Source organism: Homarus americanus, unplaced genomic scaffold, assembly GCF_018991925.1.
Source record: "Homarus americanus isolate GMGI-L3 unplaced genomic scaffold, GMGI_Hamer_2.0 scaffold40248, whole genome shotgun sequence".
NCBI classification, from domain to species: domain Eukaryota; kingdom Metazoa; phylum Arthropoda; class Malacostraca; order Decapoda; family Nephropidae; genus Homarus; species Homarus americanus.
Window position 1 is genome coordinate 6,387,948 of NW_024712526.1, and position 19,351 is coordinate 6,407,298.

The 19,351-nt window shown below is 35.6% G+C and overlaps 1 protein-coding gene across 1 annotated transcript in view; it reads left to right on the top strand.

Annotated features, from left to right (window-relative positions):
* The window catches only part of LOC121863492 (protein lingerer-like), a 38,572-nt gene extending 20,928 nt beyond the window's left edge, over window positions 1–17,644 (top strand). The window contains exons 10-16 of the mRNA XM_042362171.1: window positions 684–824; window positions 4,469–4,640; window positions 4,860–5,179; window positions 6,344–6,469; window positions 8,053–8,115; window positions 10,911–11,072; window positions 16,535–17,644. Of these exons, the coding sequence (XP_042218105.1) occupies window positions 684–824; window positions 4,469–4,640; window positions 4,860–5,179; window positions 6,344–6,469; window positions 8,053–8,115; window positions 10,911–11,072; window positions 16,535–16,636 (1,086 nt within the window). The 3' untranslated portion in view covers window positions 16,637–17,644. The remainder of the gene's footprint in view (window positions 1–683; window positions 825–4,468; window positions 4,641–4,859; window positions 5,180–6,343; window positions 6,470–8,052; window positions 8,116–10,910; window positions 11,073–16,534) is intronic.
* Window positions 17,645–19,351: the final 1,707 nt, after the last annotated feature.

A 19,351-nucleotide genomic window follows, 5' to 3' on the forward strand; every position in this document is an offset into this window, starting at 1 on the left:
AGAAGTGAGAGATTATTTTGTGGGAAAAAAAATGAAAGTGGTGAGATGAAAAATATCTTGACTTTAAACAAGAGGAAAGTGGAAAGATAATTGAGTTCTTGAAAAGGTATGAGTGATTTGTGTGCAGCTGTTACGGTGTGCTGGCATGGGGGTTGAAAAAGAAAGAAACAACATACATTGTGTAGAGAAGAGTAATTTTTTTTTTTTTTATACAAGTACAATGTTGAAGTATGTGACGCCTAACAGATGATTGTTACGTTTTAATAATGATGTTATGCTGTACTTTTATGAACACAAAGGTACAGTATGAATAGTAACGGATGTTATAAATATTGAGAGTTTCACATATTCTTCACAGCCTCAACAAAGTATAGAGAGAGAGAATTGGCTTTTGGGATCACTGAGATAGCCAGCTAACCTGAATACAATTGAGAGAAGCATAGGAGTTATTAGTTGGGACTGACTTCCACCAACATGTTTCACTGTTCAAAGGTAAAAGCTTAAAATTTAATGTAAAAAAAAGTGTGGAAGAACATAAATGAACAAATCAGAAAATGGTGGAAAATTAAATACACAGTTACTTTTCTTGCCACATCTTTTTTTCTTCACTTGCTCATACTACCTTATTTTAAAAATAATGGTTAGTATTTATTTGTTTGTTTTTATTTATTATTTTTTACCAGGCCACAGGTGCAGGCAACAGTAGTAGCCAGTACCAGAACAGCTATGTTAATGCCTCTAGTCATTCACCTCTGGTCTCCATATCGACCCCTAAACCCCTGACTGGGCTCTCGGCTGCTCCCTCTGTTAAGGATGCCACACAGGTACTTATAGTGCTCTCTGCACACCAGAAAGGTAGCTCCAAATATTTGCTTTATGAAATTATAAGTAATTAATTGGTTGGTTAATTTATATTAGCAAAGTTTTAATCGTTAAGATTGACTTGAGGTTTATTGGTTAAGGTTGGCAAAGATTTATATGAGTGACAAAGATTTATTGAATAAGAAAGGCAAAGATTTCCTGGGTTAGAATATAAGACAAAATGCAGCTCTTTTTTTTCTTTTATTTATTAGTACAGTCGACCCTCGTTAAAACGGACTAATAGTGGGGGAAGGGTGTCCGTTTTAGTCGATTGTCCGAATTAACCAATTTAGGGGTTAATATTGCATTATACAGCTATGTGTATGTTTATTTGAGCACCCTGTCATAGGAGTCCGTTTTCTCTCAATCTTGGAGTGCACTGCACCAGAGACTTCGTTATTCCTTAGTAATGACAGAATTTGATATTGCAACGGGTTGCAATTGTTGAGGCAACTTAGGTATGTCTGATTACATTTGGAATATTCAAGATCCATTGTGAGTGATGTTTAAAGCTTCAACTGTCTTTATGGTTGGTAAAACTTGTCAAGTCTGTCAGTGTGAGTGGCATGTGTGAAGCCTTGTGTTTGTACAACCGCTAAATATATAAATATATGATGTTATGGTAATTATCAGAAACACACATAGGCATGACCAGGTTTATTACAAAGTGATGAAAAGGATACTGTACAGTGGGTAGTCCACAAAACATGTTGCTATGTGTATGTTTATTTGAGTACCCCGTCATAGGAGTCCGTTTTCTCTCACTTCAGGACGCCTGGGTTGTCTGTTTTCTCTTAATCTTAGAGTGCAGTGCACCAGAGACTTCGTTATTCCTTAGTAGTGACACAGAATTTGAAATTGCAACCCCAATTGCAACTGGGACAATCCCAGAACCAGAAATTTGATACGGACAGTTCAGATTTCGTCCGATTTATCCGAAATCCGGATTAAAGGGGTCCGAATTAACGAGGGTCGACTGTATTGTATTATTTTTATTTATTCCTCACATTTACTGATACTGTATATATTATTTTTTATACAAAATATAGCTTCTTCCACACTTAAGCCATCCTCTGAGTGATGTGTCACAGTTCAGCCAGGTAGTCACCCAGCTGACTCGCATTTTCAGGGGGGGGGGGCAGCTGAAATGGTGAGTAGGCGACCCAGTTACAGCTCTCACTGCCTCCACACACAAACGTTCATTTCCCACACATACACACCCATGCTCTTCATTTTTCTTATTTTATAGTTTTATATTCTTTTTCCTTAATTTTTAAGCCACATAAGAGTATTGTAATGAATTTTATTTATTTATTTTTTTATGTATTTTAAATTTTTTCCAAACCAGCATGGACAATTGATAAACACATTGATGTAGCGATATATGCTGGGTGGATTGGCTCGTGCAAAAGCGAGGTCTAAGAGCAAGGCCGATTTAGGGGGTCAAATGTGTATGAGCAGGGTTGCGTACTCTGGATGCGTGTACTGTACTTTGAGACCCAACTTTATGTGTGTGTGTGCGTGCGAGAAATAATAATAATTAACGGTTTATTGAAAAAGTTCTGAAGGCTGAAAATATATATTGGACAAAAATGACTTATTACATACAAAGACATTGGGTGGGTGGGTCATTTAACAAAAGCTTTCATTACTAAAAGAAGAAGGAACAATGATTGAACATACAAATTATTATAGTTTACAGTTGATGGCCTGGGTCATGGAATTACCAGGTGGAGTGGTGTTCACGTGGTGTAGTAACTTGTCCTCGGGTGTTGATATGAAGGACCTCACGTGGTCATGGGGACACCGGGTGGTGTGGTGTTCACATGGTGCAGTAACTCGTTCTCGGGTGTTGATATGAAGGACCTCACGTGGTCATGGGGACACCTGGTGGTGTGGGATGGTGTCACAGTACCTCACCCTGCTGGGTGGTGTTGTGTTATGTTGTAATCAGTTGTGAAGCCGACCCACTGTTGTTCCCATGGTGGACTGATTAGCACCTCCTGGTCAGAAGATGGCGGTCAGTTCCCAGGGATGCTTATCTCACTGGTGGGTCACGGCTCTCACTGGTACTGTCGAGTGCTGAATTCACTGGCTTAAACACTGTTCAACACTGGTCCCACTTCTTTCCAATACGAAATTGTCACTTTTGATTATGTTGATAGCCCGGTGGTGAGGATGGGTCGGGGAGAGGGACTTGAGGAATGGGCCGAACATTGGCCAAGGGGGGCCGCTGCTCAGCAGGAGCAGCGCCTGAAAAGGTCTTGACCCTACGGTGGTCAAGGATGTGTGAGTGCGTGCGTGCAGTAAGATCTTGTATTTCGTGAGTAATATAGACTGAAAAAATTGCGCCAAATGCAAATACATAAACTAACGGGAAAAATAACAATATAGACTGGCCACTCTACATCAACCTCTGATTTTCCCATTTATAACCTCCAAATGATACAAATTCTGTCTTTATTGACCTGATTGTGCTTTCCGGAAACAAGTTTTTAGGCCTTCCTCAAGTAATTTAATCACTCACTGCTTATCCTGCATCGAGTACTTTGCAAACTTAACTCCCTTACGATAGTCCCACTTCTCCTTTTCCTTATTTGGCCACTTAGGTGGGTCTGTCCCACCAACACCAGTAGGACCCCCAGTAGAGGTAGAGGCCATTATCTTGACTCGACAGGTGGTAGCACCACCCAAAAAAGCACACAATAGCAGCCCGGGCAGTCGCTAAGATGACGCGGGCTACAACGCGATATTTGTGTTCTTGTAAACCTCTTTTACATTTCCACTGGCAATTCGATCACCAGAACGCTTCTTGGAAACATTCTTCTTACCTTGTCTTTCCATATCCATCACTAACATAACAAAATTGGAGAAAACAGCAAAAATCACGGAGCAATCGACAGAAACCGCGCGATTCAACTGATCACGTGATGTACACAGAGAGCGCTGGTGTATACCGTTATTAGTCCTTGCTGTGAAACATTCTTTTTACTTATTCTTTTCATACAGTATTTATGGGTAACAGCTAAATTTGCAAAAACAGAACAAAATTTACAGAGTACCTCTTTAAAACCACCTCACAAACAAAAGACATAAATCAATTGAACATGTGATGTTGAAAGTGAACTGTAAACATTGCATAACCCCGCGCCACGTCTAAAACGTTGAGGATGGAATCGCGCTATAGCCAACATTCGTACGCAAAAGTTTGCGTTTTACAAACAACTTTCCCCTATTCATCAATCGCGTTGACAAAACACGTGTTGTTGCAGATATGACTAACTGGTATGAGGGCTGTGACGTCATTCAAGACGGTGGCTAGCATTCAGCTTGCTGGATATCGCAAAATTCACGATATTTTACGCCAAATATAGTTTTAAGTTGTTGGTAACAATTATTGGGAGAAGTTTCTCCATACGGAGCTTTTTCGTAATTGCTGTGCAACTTTGCCATACCTGCTGGATGTAGTTTATACAATATAGTATATAAAAATTGGTTGGAAATGAAAGTTACTTCTTAGTAACCTTGGTTTTGTTAAATGTTACCAGAACATTATACCTACTTTGAAAAAAAAAAAGCTTAGGTAAAATTATTTCCACCCATACAGAGCTATGGAGAGCAGACATCAACGGGTGGCTCTGCGTATTCCAGTACTCTGTCAACAAGTGCATCAGTTAGCAGCAACAGCACTAGTAACAGCACTGGACCTGCAGTACTCTCAGTTTCCCTAAATTCAGCTTCCTCACATCCAGTCCAGCCTTCGAAGCCATCAGTCCCAGGTTTGAATCATATCCTTTGGTGCTTATGTTATCCTTGTTGCAGTTTTATTCAGTAAACCCTTGCCTTAACACACCCTATCCTGTTCCAGTCAGTCTTGAATGCAGGAAAGGGTGACATGTTATATGTAGAAAATTAGTTTTAATATTTTATATCTCAATTCCATAGCTTAAGAAGTTTATATTGTCTAAATAAGAATTAAATTGGTACTTACTTTACAGGTAAAGTTATAAGTGGGTTGGGTGGTACAGTGCCTCCTGGTGTACATCAGCATCAGCCACCACACATGCATCAGCATCAGCAAGCTCAGCAGCAGCACCAGCATCAGCAGGTTCAACAACACCAGCAGCAGCAACAACAGCAGCAACAGCAGCAGCAGCAACAGCAAGCACAGCAAATGATGGCACAGCATTCACAGTATGTTTCTCCGCCTGCAGCAGCGCTTCAGGGAGCTCTCCCACCTGCCTTCTACACAGGACTCCAACAGCCTATGTACTCTTTAGAAGATTTCCAACTACTGCAGCAACGAATGCCTCACATGGTATTTCAGTCATTTGAATTTGGTCATATATATATGTATATATGTTTGGGATTATCTGTATCAATTTCTCTCACTTTTTTTTTTATAATTCCCTTTTCCCTTCCACTGCCATTCAGAATTTACATTCTCAAGTTCGACTTTGTACATGTCTCACCAGTTTCCACCTATCATCCTTTCATTTACTGCCATCATCTTGCCTTATTCCCTCATCCATGCCCTCTAACCTATCTGATTACCACACACACATACACCTTCATTCTTCCTCCTTTTCCTCCTATATCTGTCCAACCACCCAGTCATGTATTTCCTCTTCACAAATCTAGCTACACCCACATCACCCTTCTTTCCTTCACACACATTCCATTACTCATATCCATGAATCCTTACCTTCACCCACTAACTTTTTATCCATTCTTCACTACACCTATTAACTTGTAACCACCATCCCACACACACACACCTGCAAACATATTCATATGTATGTACTTGGTCCCATGTATTGTTACCTTCCACCCTTGATTGTATTACCACCATTGTATCTGAGAGGAACCCAACTCCTGAGGAAAACAGTGTCAATGACATTTAAACTTCATGCCTATCATGCTGACACTAATACCAATATAATTGTATTTCCATATATTATATCATGGCATTGCGCTCCATCCTGTCCATTAGTACACCACAGTACTTTTTGTGAAGCATTTAATGCTCCTTGCCCTTTTTTACACTTTTGACTAGCACAGTTTGATATCCTCCAGCAATTATTCTTATTGAAAGCAAGTGAAATGAATGAGTAACAGGGAAAATAATTTTTTTTTTTTTTTTAGAATGATTTACTGTATATGTACAGTTGCTCAAAAACTATCTTTAAAAAATGTTGTTAGACAATATGATGCAATGGACAAAGGATTTTGGCAACCTTATCAAGACAACGGGAGTTGCAGTGTTCCTTTTGAAATTCATCACCACCAACAGTACATGATAGAATATGAAGGTGTATGGTAGATTAATTGTGCCAATGGTGATGGATGTGTCACGTAATTTCTGAAGTATTTTTACCATCATTTGCCAATTTACCTAACACACACTGTAAGTATTCATGTGTCTGACAGATGTTAAGGAACCGAACATGAAATACAGGTAATTTGTTTTTGTTTCAATCAGCAGGCTCCAACCAGCTTAGCTACTGGAAGAGATGGAAACATGACGTCTGCAGCCTATTCTGTTGCTGATGCAAAGTTCCGCACAGATCAGAATTCCTCACCAGTTCCCTCCACAATGAACCAGCAAGTAAGTATAGGGATAATTAAAAGTACATTTAAGAAAGGCTATCATTGATCTAGTGTTTACTGTATGTATTATGGGAAATTACTTTGGGTATGGAACTAGAGTCCTTTCAGATCAAGGGTCTGCAGCCTTTATACAATAATCATCCACATAACTAACAAGAAATATGTAATTTGCTGCAGCCATCACACATTGTAATTATGCAATATTTATTAAACTGAGAAAAAAACACATTCAACATTAAAAAATACAATATAGAACTATTAAGACAAGTACAGTCAGTTCTGCTATAACGCGATAGTTGTGTTCTTGTAAAACATCGTGTTATAGAAATTCGCGTAATAGAAATAACGGCTGATGGAGAAAATAGGGTTAGGTGCAGATTACTACTCGATAGCACAGTCTAAATAAATGTTACATTCATATCTAATAATGAAATCATACAGTAAATGTAACACTTTACCTTGAAAAAATATGAATATAACTTGATGGGGGAGAAGGTGATTTTGAGGTTGATAACATCGAGCTTCTCTTCAAGGGTTATAGCCTTTCTTTTACGATCATCACCGGGAATGCGATCACCAGAACGCTTCTTGGAGATATTCTTCTTTACCATATTCACAGTTAATACCACAAAATTGGAGAAATAGTAAGCAAAAATTGCGTTACAGCAAACAAGCGTTCGCGTTATACAAATATCGTTCCTCTATTCATAAATCGCCAATTCGCGTTGTCAAAACACGCGTTATAGCAGAACTCACTGTACTGGTGAACAGGAGAAAAATTTAAGTAACCTATTGGGTGGCAACAAATATTAATGTAACAAAATTATGTTTCACATTTAATAATACAGAGTAAATGGTTACTAAGGCTCATTTGAAATTCAAGACTGAATATCCGCTGCAATCTTTATGATTTTTGTTGAAATTTAGTTAAAGACTGCTATCTGAATTCTGACTAATCGCTACAAATTTTTATGTATTTGTGTGTGTGTTGTCAGCTGCCAGGTAATATTTCCCAGTATCAGAATAGGTGTTTGCTGCATCATGTGTTTAAACAGCTTTATCTCACCTTATCAACTTGGCTGGCCACTCAACACATATTTCGGATGCTGTTATGCTGGCTGCAAATATATAAATTTTCTGACCGCATGTGGTTGGAAATATGAGGGTTGTGGACCCCTGCTGTAAATGAATGGAGATAAAACTAGCCCAACGCAGAGACTATCTAAAATGGCAATGGGCAACTATAAATTGTGTCTTTCAAGGGTTTGAAAACGAAAGGAAGGAGAGTTAGTGGTAGGCCAAGAATGACATGGGGAGAGGTTGTGAGGAAGGATGTACAAGAGATTTTGCAACCTGGATGACTGCCATGCAGATGTGGAAAATGGGCCATAAAATGAGGACAATTATTTACCTGTTGGGCAACCCAGTGTTTCTTATTTTAGTACTGTTGTTCTCTGAGAAAACTGCAATAAAGAAATTACTTAAAAGTTTGTACAGTACATTGTTTAGAGTGGTATGGTTGTGTTTGAAGTACAGTAGTGTGGCATTTTATTTATTTATGTACTTTTTTCTTTCATAAAGGGTGCTCAGGCGATTGGCACATATATCACGGCAACAGGAAATGCAGCAATGCCTCGTTTATATGTACCATAACTGTGGCTGCGTTAAGCTCGTTTCACAGTATAGAAGACTCGCTGCTATTATTCAGATTCCTCCTGTTACCAATACACACACAGGGACAAACACCAACCAGTTTCCGGCAGCACCCAAACTGCAGTATGGTACAGGAAACTACTATGATAGCTTATCTCCAGGCATCATCAATATTTCTATATACAGTATAATGGCATTTAAGAAATACAATATTTTTGCATATATAGGTATATGTATATAAGAATTTTTAATAATTTTCCATTTTAGACTCAGGACTTCAAGACTGGTTACGGGTCAGCAACATAAAACCAGAACAAAGCTGGCGGTGCAACAACTGGCACAGCCACTAATTCTCAGCACTGATCTGGGAGGTTATAAGAATGCCTTAGCAAAATGGGGAGGGTATGTAACACCTATTTGAAGAGTATTGTAATTTTATATTCTTTCCTTTTAGGATATTTTGTATTTTAAGCTTGGTGGGTAACTGAGTTAAGGTTTATAAATATGTAAAGGAATGAAAAGGAACAACAAGCCTCACTATTGAATCAGTGGTTTAAGCATTATGATGTGTTTTAAAGTATCCAATGTTAGTATTGTGGAAACCTCAGTTTTGGTTCTAGAGTTATCATTGCAGAGTGGTAATAGTCAGGACTTTCAACCTTAATGAGAGAAGTTTAGTACCATGATCAGATAATTGAGTAAGTATTACTTTAACAGGGGTTTGCTAGAATTGAGTATGGTATTGGTTTGCTAGGGTGAGTATGGTATTATTTGCTGATGTTTGCTAGGGTGAGTAAGGTATTATTTGCTGATGTTTGCTAGGGTGAGTATGGTATTATTTGCTGAAATTTGCTAGGGTGAGTATGGTATTATTTGCTGATGTTTGCTAGGGTGAGTATGGTATTATTTGCTGGGGTTTGCTAGGGTGAGTATGGTATTATTTGCTGGGGTTTGCTAGGGTGAGTATGGTATTATTTGCTGGGGTTTGCTAGGGTGAGTATGGTATTATTTGCTGATGTTTGCTAGGGTGAGTATGGTATTATTTGCTGGGGTTTGCCAGGGTGAGTATGGTATTATTTGCTGGGGTTTGCTAGGGTGAGTATGGTATTATTTGCTGAAATTTGCTAGGGTGAGTATGGTATTGTTTTCTAGGGTGAGTATGGTATTGTTTGCTAGGGTGAGTATGGTATAATTTGCTGAGATTTGCCAGGATGAGTATGGTATTATTTGCTGATGTTTGCTAGGGTGAGTATGGTATAATTTGCTGAGATTTGCTAGGATGAGTATGGTATTATTTGCTGATGTTTGCTAGGGTGAGTATGGTATTGTTTGCTACGGTGAGGATGGCATTATTCACTGAGGTTTGATGCCCACTGTTCACATCAATCCCTGGTGCTATGCAAATCATTCTCACTCTATAGATTATAGGAAACATTTTAAAGAGATGATTGTTCAGTTATTTTCATCACGTGTGAGTGAAAGGATTTATTATGCTTTTACAAATTTATTTATTTATTTTATTTTTTAAGAAACTATCTTACAGAGTGCTCTATAAAGAGACAAAGCTCTGAAATATCCATTCTTCATATGTGTATCATAGTCCATCTCAGAATACTATACTGGATATGAATATCACTCAAACATTCATCTCGTGTGATATCTGCCACAGAATATCTTTATGAGAGATTTATCTTTTTCACATGATCTACAGAGGGTATAAGAACCGAATGTTGACCTTATATATACTGTACTGTATAGGCTAACCTTTGTATTCTAGGTTTGAAAGAACAATCTTAAGAATAGCAAATATTTAATTATTAGTTATCCATATGAGGCACCTATAAACAGGTACTGTATACAGTATTTAGTTAATGAAGAAGGATTTGAATGATAGTTGAGAGTTGGTGAATTTACTGTATGTACATTATTTCAAAATTCTTTGTACAGTATATCATAGATTATATATATATATATATATATATATATATATATATATATATATATATATATATATATATATATATATATATATATATATATATATATATATATATATATATATATATATATATATATATATATATATATATATATATATATATATATATATATATATATATATATATATATATATATATAAAGATTAGTAGGGTCATTACCTAATACCTGACCATTGTGGACCTGGTCTCACCCTTCTCTGTATATATACACCTTGATTTGTATTTTCTCTAGTCTGTACTCACCCCTGAAGATGTGAATTACACGAAAGCGCTTGGGAACTTCGTGTTTTCTTCTTTCCTTTGGTTATCAGCATATACCTAGATCACGCGCACCTACAGTGATTTACTTGCATATATATATATATATATATATATATATATATATATATATATATATATATATATATATATATATATATATATATATATATATATATATATATATATATATATATATATATATATTGAACAGCCTTTTGCTGAACATTTTTATAAGTAGTTTTAAGAAAATTTTAAATAGTGCTTGTTCCTTTTCTTTTAACATGTGATTATCACCTTCATGAATGATAATGGCAATTACAGTATATTTAAATACTCATTGCTTAAAGAATTACAAGTGTTTGCTTGGGCCTTTTTTGCACTAGCTCTTAGTTATAAAATTTAAGAAACTTATAATGTATAGTGCTGAAAGACATGTATTGGGTGTCTTGTTTGTGTGGCATGCTTATTAAAGTAGTAATGAGTTTCTTACTCACTTATGACTTTATTTTGTATTTTTATTTTCAGTCATATGACAAACAAGGTTTCCATACTGGAACACCTCCACCTTTTAATCTACCTGGTTCTGGAACAAATCCCATGACTGCCAACGCTTACACACCAATGTTCATCCCTACCATGCCTGCAGCACAGCATCACTCCCCGCTCATGCATCATCAACTCCATCAGGTTGGTTAATCATTCTTCTGGCAGCTTTTTGCTTTACTTCATTCTGTCATCACAACTACCTGAGCTAGATTAATACTTTCAAGTTAAATAGGTTAGGTAGAAGTATGTTAGCTCTTGATATCTTTTGTCATGTCAATAAAGATATATTGCCGTCTATCCAGTTTATCTTAGATTTGCTGCAGTGTACGGGAATAGAAAACAAAGTAGGAAAGTAATCATTTTGTTTTTAAATCCTCATTTTTAAAGTTTAAGATTAACTTGGATTAAAAAAATTCAATAATTCCAAACTTTTATGACAAGAATTGGCAAAACTAAACTCCTCTGGGATGTGTGGTTGCTACAGTATGTTAGATTTTTGGGTGCCTCATGTAGAGGGTACCTTGAAATTAAAGTCATCAAATATGCATAATTATCTGATATAGACTAATATAGTATACCAGGAGTCATTAACAAGTGAAATTTGTAGATAGAGCGGGGTGTGTTGATTTGAATCACTGATTTTAACTGTTCCCTTGAGTTAGGATATTGTCTATACTGTATTTTGCAGAATCTGGAAAAGGTCAGGATTTTTAAAGAATGTTTTTTAGTCAAGATAAAATCATTATTTCTTAATTTATAGTAAAGGGTTTGGAGACATTACATAGGGATAATTTTTATAGCTTTAGGAGTTTTCTCTTTCTTAAGAGAAATAAATTAAATTTTCAATAGATATATTATTTCCCTCAAAGAATGAATAAATAAAAACATGACCAAAATTTTAATTTGTGTCTACGGTATTACTTCTCTATACTAAACCTCTCCTAAGGTTTCTGTAGTACCTCACTATTCCGAACGAATTCACTATAAACCGAACCCCCTACCTCTTCAGATATCTTAAATGTTCAAATATAGTACTGTATTATAGTGCTCTAAAGTGACTTAGAAAAATATATAACTATAAAATAAGAAAAATGAGGAGTTGGAACTTAACTCTTGTGTGGGTGAGAATGTAGAAAAGGCAGGTTGCTGGCTGGACTGAGCAGAAAATTCCCCTTCTGGTCCCATGACCCCTTTAAAAGTATAATATGCAATTTTAACGCCCATATTATTTAGATTCATTTGGTGCCGGGTTAATACAGATGATTTATTGTGTCATATTTAATTCCTGGTGCTTTGTTTACATAGACAAACAGTTGACCACCCAGCCAGCCAGGAAAGGAAGTGTTTATGTAATATAGAACTATTTGTTACTGCATTTTTATATCTATTGTGTGATATTTAGTGTTTATTTAAGTCTTGTGTTACCAAATTATATTAAAAAAAAAATCCTGAATTGTGACAATTTATCTGGTCTAAAAAACCCAACTTTTTCGTATACTGAACAAAGTTCGGTATTGGACGAGTTTTCTGGATTTGTTTTATACCGTACTGGCTGCTCACCAATTATTTTGGTATAGAGATTTAATACTATATACAGTATAGTATTTCTATCATCTTTCATGAAGTTATATTATGAAATACCTTGTACTAGGCACAAATGTACAAGGTATTAGCAGAAAGTGAGAGATCTGTGTCATAAAGCTTTGTGCATTAAAAAGAGAGAGAGAGATTGCTTAGCTCAGGGTGCCACCCTGAGCTAGCATTAGGATTACAGTGAGTTACCCCATCCCATTGACCAAGCCACCCTTCACTCCTCGGAGACTACCCGTATTGCCCTCTCTGGAAAACCTGGAAAAGGCAGGGAATTTTACAAATAAACCTGAAATTTTACGTGAATTCAATGCCAACTTCAAAATATTTTTATTTGACAGCAATCTTACCATAAATTAATGATGTACTATATAATAGGTAAATAATTAAACTTTTAGGAACAAATTCCGGTCAATAATCCACTCCAATAACCGAATTGTTTGTGTACCTCTCATATTTCATGTTAGCGATCAACTAACCAAATATTATAGGTTATACCTACTAATTCTGTGATGAGTATTGTCAGAGATGAATTGTTCTTATAATTAAATGACTTGATTTAAGTGGATTATTCCACATATTAATCATGAGTCATATAAGTGTATCAGGAGTGTGATTTTTCGGGTTTTGCTGGATTGTCCAGGTCGACCCACGTGAATCGCACAAATCCGAGGAGAATAATATGGAGGGGGGTGGTGTCAAGGTCTTTGCCGATGTTCATCACTAGGCTTGGGGTGGGTCACGAAATACTTACTTGTCTTGCTTACAGGATGCAATTTTGGTTATGGCTATTTTGCAATATTTATAAATTTTCATTCTCTCCTTTAGCATTTTGAAAAAAATATTGTGTTTGTGTAAATATATTCTGTACAGTATTGTATACTGTATAGTTTGTACTGAAATAAAAAAAATTATACTTAATAGCTGCACACCACTAAATTGAATATTCAATTGGGTATTTGTTTATTTATCAACAAATAAAACATTATTTTTATTATTATTTACTTTTCTGCCTGTGATACCCAAAATTAAACAATTGCATCACATGACTGGCTTACAGGTGAGGAGCATGGATATATTTTACAACAAAAGTTTACTTCTTAATGCCACTAAATTGTATGTACTGCACTTATACAATGTTAATTAGAAATGTCACATTTATCTTGAGTGTTGTAGGGAGATTCAGATTCTCAAAATAAATTTGTGAATCTCATATTTCAAATAGATCAGCCAGCATAATTGAGAGATATGCTGTTATAGCTGCTGTGTGTTGTCTGCAGTTGGGCCCTAAACCCACTACCACACTATAGGACTTTGAAACCCTTGTTGTGAAATTGGAAAGTTTTTACTAAGAAGTGACACCTAATTCTTCTCATACTTCTTGATAGTAATATGAACATTACCTGTTGTTATCTTTGTTACAAAAACCCTAGTACGTACAGTAAGCTCTAAATTGACACTACTTTTTATGCTGTTTTGCTTATACATAGTCAGTTAATTTGACCATGTCAGTTAATTGTGACCATTTAGTTTATACTGCATGGTATAAACTCGCTTATACATGGTTCAACATGTGGCCAAATGGGCTTAGGATTTTTTATTTCCACCAAATGTCCCCCCCTTCCCTAACACTGGATAGGGTAGAATAATTACAATTTTAACAAAGACTACAATGTGATACATTAGCATATATAAATACAGGTTGTGTCTGATTGCCAGCTCACATCATTCTGCTTTGTCTATCAGCCTCAAAGACTGTAAGCTGTGCAGTCCAGATGATGTATAACTTTTAATTATCCTGTCGGCATATTAATAATGGCAATCTAGCCGTGTGACTTAACACAGATGGCCATAATTGTCTTATTAATTTTTTTATTTTTTCAAGGCAAGTTCTCAAAAACTGCTACAGGCCTATTGAATTTAAAAAAAATCAAGGATGGAGGTCCATTGAATCTAAATGATACTTATCTAGTCCTTCCTCTTGTAAATTCCTCCCTATTTTTCATTTTTATTTTTTCTGGGGGTGATGAATTTTGACATTGTGTATGCAGTATGTGGATTGAATAGTTTGTTTAACCTTGCTTTTATTTGGATACAGTATGTCCCTCCAGTCCTAAGGGCCACTGGTTCTTGCCCTGGGCACCACAAGTGTTTCTTGCCATGAATGGACAACTAATTGTACAGTTTAGGAAGTGAAAGAGGTTGAATCAGTGACAGCCACACTAGCTTCATGTATACTGAAAATTGGACATGTTTTATCCATATTGCCCCCTAATGGCCATCAGTGCCTTTGTACCCACTTTTTTTTTTGTATGGTGTTGTCTTGGTCTGTAGTTTTCCTTATCTGGAGCATATTTTTTATGTTGATACAGTTACTTTGATGAAACTTCACTGGAATTTATATCATCCAGACTTAAGATTCATTTGGACTGGTCCAGTTTTTTGGCTTACCCATGGTTATTTTTTAAACTTACATGAATTTAATGACAAAATATGGGGGGGGGGATCCTAGTCATATACTAAGAGAAAATCACAGGGAAATTAATGATGGCTTATTATGCAAGAGCTTTTTATTCAAACTTCATATAAGAATGCTTTTGATAGGGTGATTGTTGTTTACATTTATGCAAACTTCTTTATCTGGTCAGTAGAGAGAAATACTGATTGGAACCCTTTACCAATTTCATTGCAAGGATCCAAAACTTTTATATTTTATGAATTGAAATTAAGTTGTTTGACATGTTGTTTATAGGGTGTTGCCCATAATAGACCCCACTGGGGACCTGGCCTAAAATTTCAGAACCTACAGAAATTATCATATCTTTGGCCTGAAAATCACCTGACAAGTTCAGAACCCTACCTTAAATTTTCACCAAGGTCACAGAAATATTAAAGGCCAAAATGACATTCAGAACATAATTTGGGAATTAATACAGTTATTTTGATGAAACTTCACTCAAACATGTATCATTACTAGAAATAGTGCAAAACACTATGCTACCATATGTTCAAAGATGATAAATGAAATGTGGCTGCAGGTGAATAATGTGTCATGGTGTTCTTGTTAGTGAATGTGCTCAGATCATCTCAAAATTACTGATCCATCCATTGATATTCTTTGGCTGTCCTCCTAACCTTATGTTCTCATCTTTTAAAGACCTTGTATCTTTCTGCAATGTCATAGGCAAAATATTGCTCATAAGAAAGCTTTGCATCTATCAGCAGTGTTGCTGTCAAATGTTGTTTCAGACCTTTCGGTGTCCATATCTCTTAAAGTCTCGCATCTGCTTGCATTGTACTAGTCAGTCTTGTTTCAGATCTGTTTTTCATTAGGATATGTATGAGAATGGGTAGCTCCACGTATTCCAGTAAACCCCACTGCGCATTGCAGCTCACCCATTTCCCTTTCGTTACTTTCCTCAGAGCTCCAGCAACTTGCCTGCCTTTCAAGTTTATTAGGGGTCATAAGGTGAGATGGAAGAACTGTGAGGAAGTTTGTTTTCAAGAGGGGGTGCTGGTGTAGAAGGTTGTGCCGAGAAATACAGCAGATGGTAACTGGAGGTTCTCCTCAAGCTCCTCAGGTATACCTGGCGTCATTGACCGATCTGTTATGACGCCAGGGAATAATGAGTCAATCAATCAGTATCCCATTATGTAGTGTAAAACAGCACTTTGACTTTAATACAATAAAAAATTGTATGCTTTATAGTGCTCATTACTGTGGGTTGCTATACCCAGGAGTTGGAACACAAGACTTAATGTATCCTTCCAGATACTATGTCCTGTTTCTCTTAATGGATTTAGTTTAGTGCTTTGTGAATATTGGGGTGAGTTATGGGTATTCAAAGCAAGTCGGTACAAGAAAGAATTATAGGTTCTCTGTACTGTATAGGATTTTACATTACTGTTTAGCAACATTCATTCTACTCAGTATTTACAGGTTTGAAGTGAACTATCTGTTGGATAAAAATGTTTTGATTAGGAAAACTAATTATTTGGTTCTTACTACACAGGATGGAGGCAGCTCTGGCGGTCAGCGTGCAGGAAGTACGGGTGGGCAGAACAAGGGAGGATCTAAACCTTCCTATGGTGGGTCTTACTGGGGTACTAACTGAAGTTAACCCCACCAAGATCTTCTCACCTACAACCTGAGGCTATCCTTATAGGGCAACTGTGCCTCAGGGTCCCCACTGTAATATCAAGTGACAAGGATGATCCACTGGAATCCACTTTTCAGAGTTTGTTGGTGTTGTTCGGCCAGCATCCATTCCCACCTACGATGTAGGTGCCTCAGCATCCGGAGCATCAATTTGTCAATTAGATGTGAAAATGCGCTCACAGAAGTCTTTGATTTAAATAAAAATTTGCTTAGATGGATGTACAAGGGTCGAAATGTAGGTGTACTCTTTAGTCAGTGCAAAAAAAAAAAAAATACTAATACAAAAGGATTTGCTTGTCTTATACATTCGTAAATGTGAAAGAGATAAGCTGTTCTTCACCCCTATAGGTCATACTTTATGTGAACTCGTCCAAGGTGATGTAAAAGTGGATATGATATTTAGCATTTGTGGCAATGGTGTATTCAGTCTTGCTCTTCTCACTTGTAAATAACGGATGCCACTGAATAAACCATGGGCGCAGGTCCACTGGCATGGTGCATTTCTCCCGCAACCTTTCACTCCCACACCTTTTTATATTTACAAAAGTTTTACAAATTGTATGTTTGGGTGATAGGATTTGTCAAGGAAGACTATAGTGATTGTACACCACTAGAACAGATCTTCATGTAGGCTACAAATGTAAGACGGCATTCTATTCTGGAGTTGAGGTGTTGACACATTTCTTGAAACTCACTGAAGTAGAGGGCCTGCTGTGGAATTTGAAACCACAACTCCTTTGAATTTGCCTTTCAGTGGTCACCCCAGAATAGGATGATTGTATGTTGAACTCACTTTATTTTTCTTTCCTTTTTTTTAACTTCTGTATCTCTCTAGGTACAATATAAACTCATTCCTGTTAAAGGAATGCTGTATCAATGATATGAAAAGTATGCCTCTTGTTTTGTAAGCTTTTTGTGTAGTGAGATATTTCAGTTCCACCAATAAAAATATCTTGAATCTAAATTTCATATTTTCACCACTTGCATTATATTTTACAAATGCGTAATGATGCTTGTAAGATTTGAATCACACACACATACACATTATATATATATATATATATATATATATATATATATATATATATATATATATATATATATATATATATATATATATAATATAATATATATATATATATATATATATATATATATATATATATATATATATATATATATATATATATATATATATATATATATATATATATATATATATATATATATATATATATATATATATAATATATATATATATATATATATATATATATATATATATATATATATATATATATATATATATATATATATATATATATATATATATATATACATATGTGATGTGTAGGAACATAAAACTCTCCAGAAATATATGTAGAAGTGTGTTAAAGCAGAAGAGGTTGCAGCAAGAAGAAAATAAGAGGGTTTCTTTTTTTTAAGAAACAATCAAAGAAGATTATCACAAAATGGGAAAATTGTATCATAGAAAATGGGAAATATCTACATTCCAGGAAAGTTGGTTACCTACTTTCCCAAAAAGTAGATTATCTACTTTTCAGGAAAGTAGATTATCAACTTTTTGGGGAAGTAGATTATCGACTTTTGGGGAAATATTACCCAATTTTGCGAAGTAGATTATCATAGAAAATGGGAAATTTGTATTACAGAAAATGGGAAATATCTACTTTCTGGGAAAGTTGGTTATCTACTTATCATAGAAAACAGGAAATTTGTATAATAGAAAATGGGAAAATATCTACTTTCCGGGGAAGTTGGTTATCTATTTTCCCAAAAAGTAGATTATCTACTTTTCGGAAAAGTAGATTAGCGACTTTTTGGGGAAGTAGATTATCGACTTTTGGGGAAATATTACCTAATTTTGCGAAGTAGATTAACATAGAAAACGGGAAATTTGTATTACAGAAAATGGGAAATATCTATCTACTTTCTGGGAAAGTTGGTTATCTACTTATCATAGAAAACGGGAAATTTGTATAATAGAAAATGGGAAAATATCTACTTTCCGGGAAAGTTGGTTATCTACTTTCCCAAAAAGTAGATTATCTACTTTTCGGAAAAGTAGATTATCGACTTTTCGGGGAAGTATATTATCGACTTTTGGGGAAATATTACCTAATTTTGCGAAGTAGATTATCATAGAAAACGGGAAATTTGTATTACAGAAAATGGGAAATATCTACTTTCTGGGAAAGTTGGTTATCTACTTATCATAGAAAACGGGAAATTTGTATAATAGAAAATGGGAAAATATCTACTTTCCGGGAAAGTTGGTTATCTACTTTCCCAAAAAGTAGATTATCTACTTTTCAGGAAAGTAGATTATCGACTTTTCGGGAAGGAGATTATCGACTTTGAAATATTACTAATTTTGCGAAGTTATCTAGAAAACGGAAATTTGTATTACAGAAAATGGGAAATATCTACTTTCTGGGAAAGTTGGATATCACTTATCATAAGCTGGAAATTTGTATAATAGAAAATGGGAAAATATCTATCTCTTTCCGGGAAAGTTGGTTATCTACTTTCCTAAAGTAGATTATCTACTTTTCGGGAAAGTAGATATCATTTGGAAATGAATTGATCGACTTTTGGGGAAATATTACCTAATTTTGCGAAGTAGATTATCATAGAAAACGGGAAATTT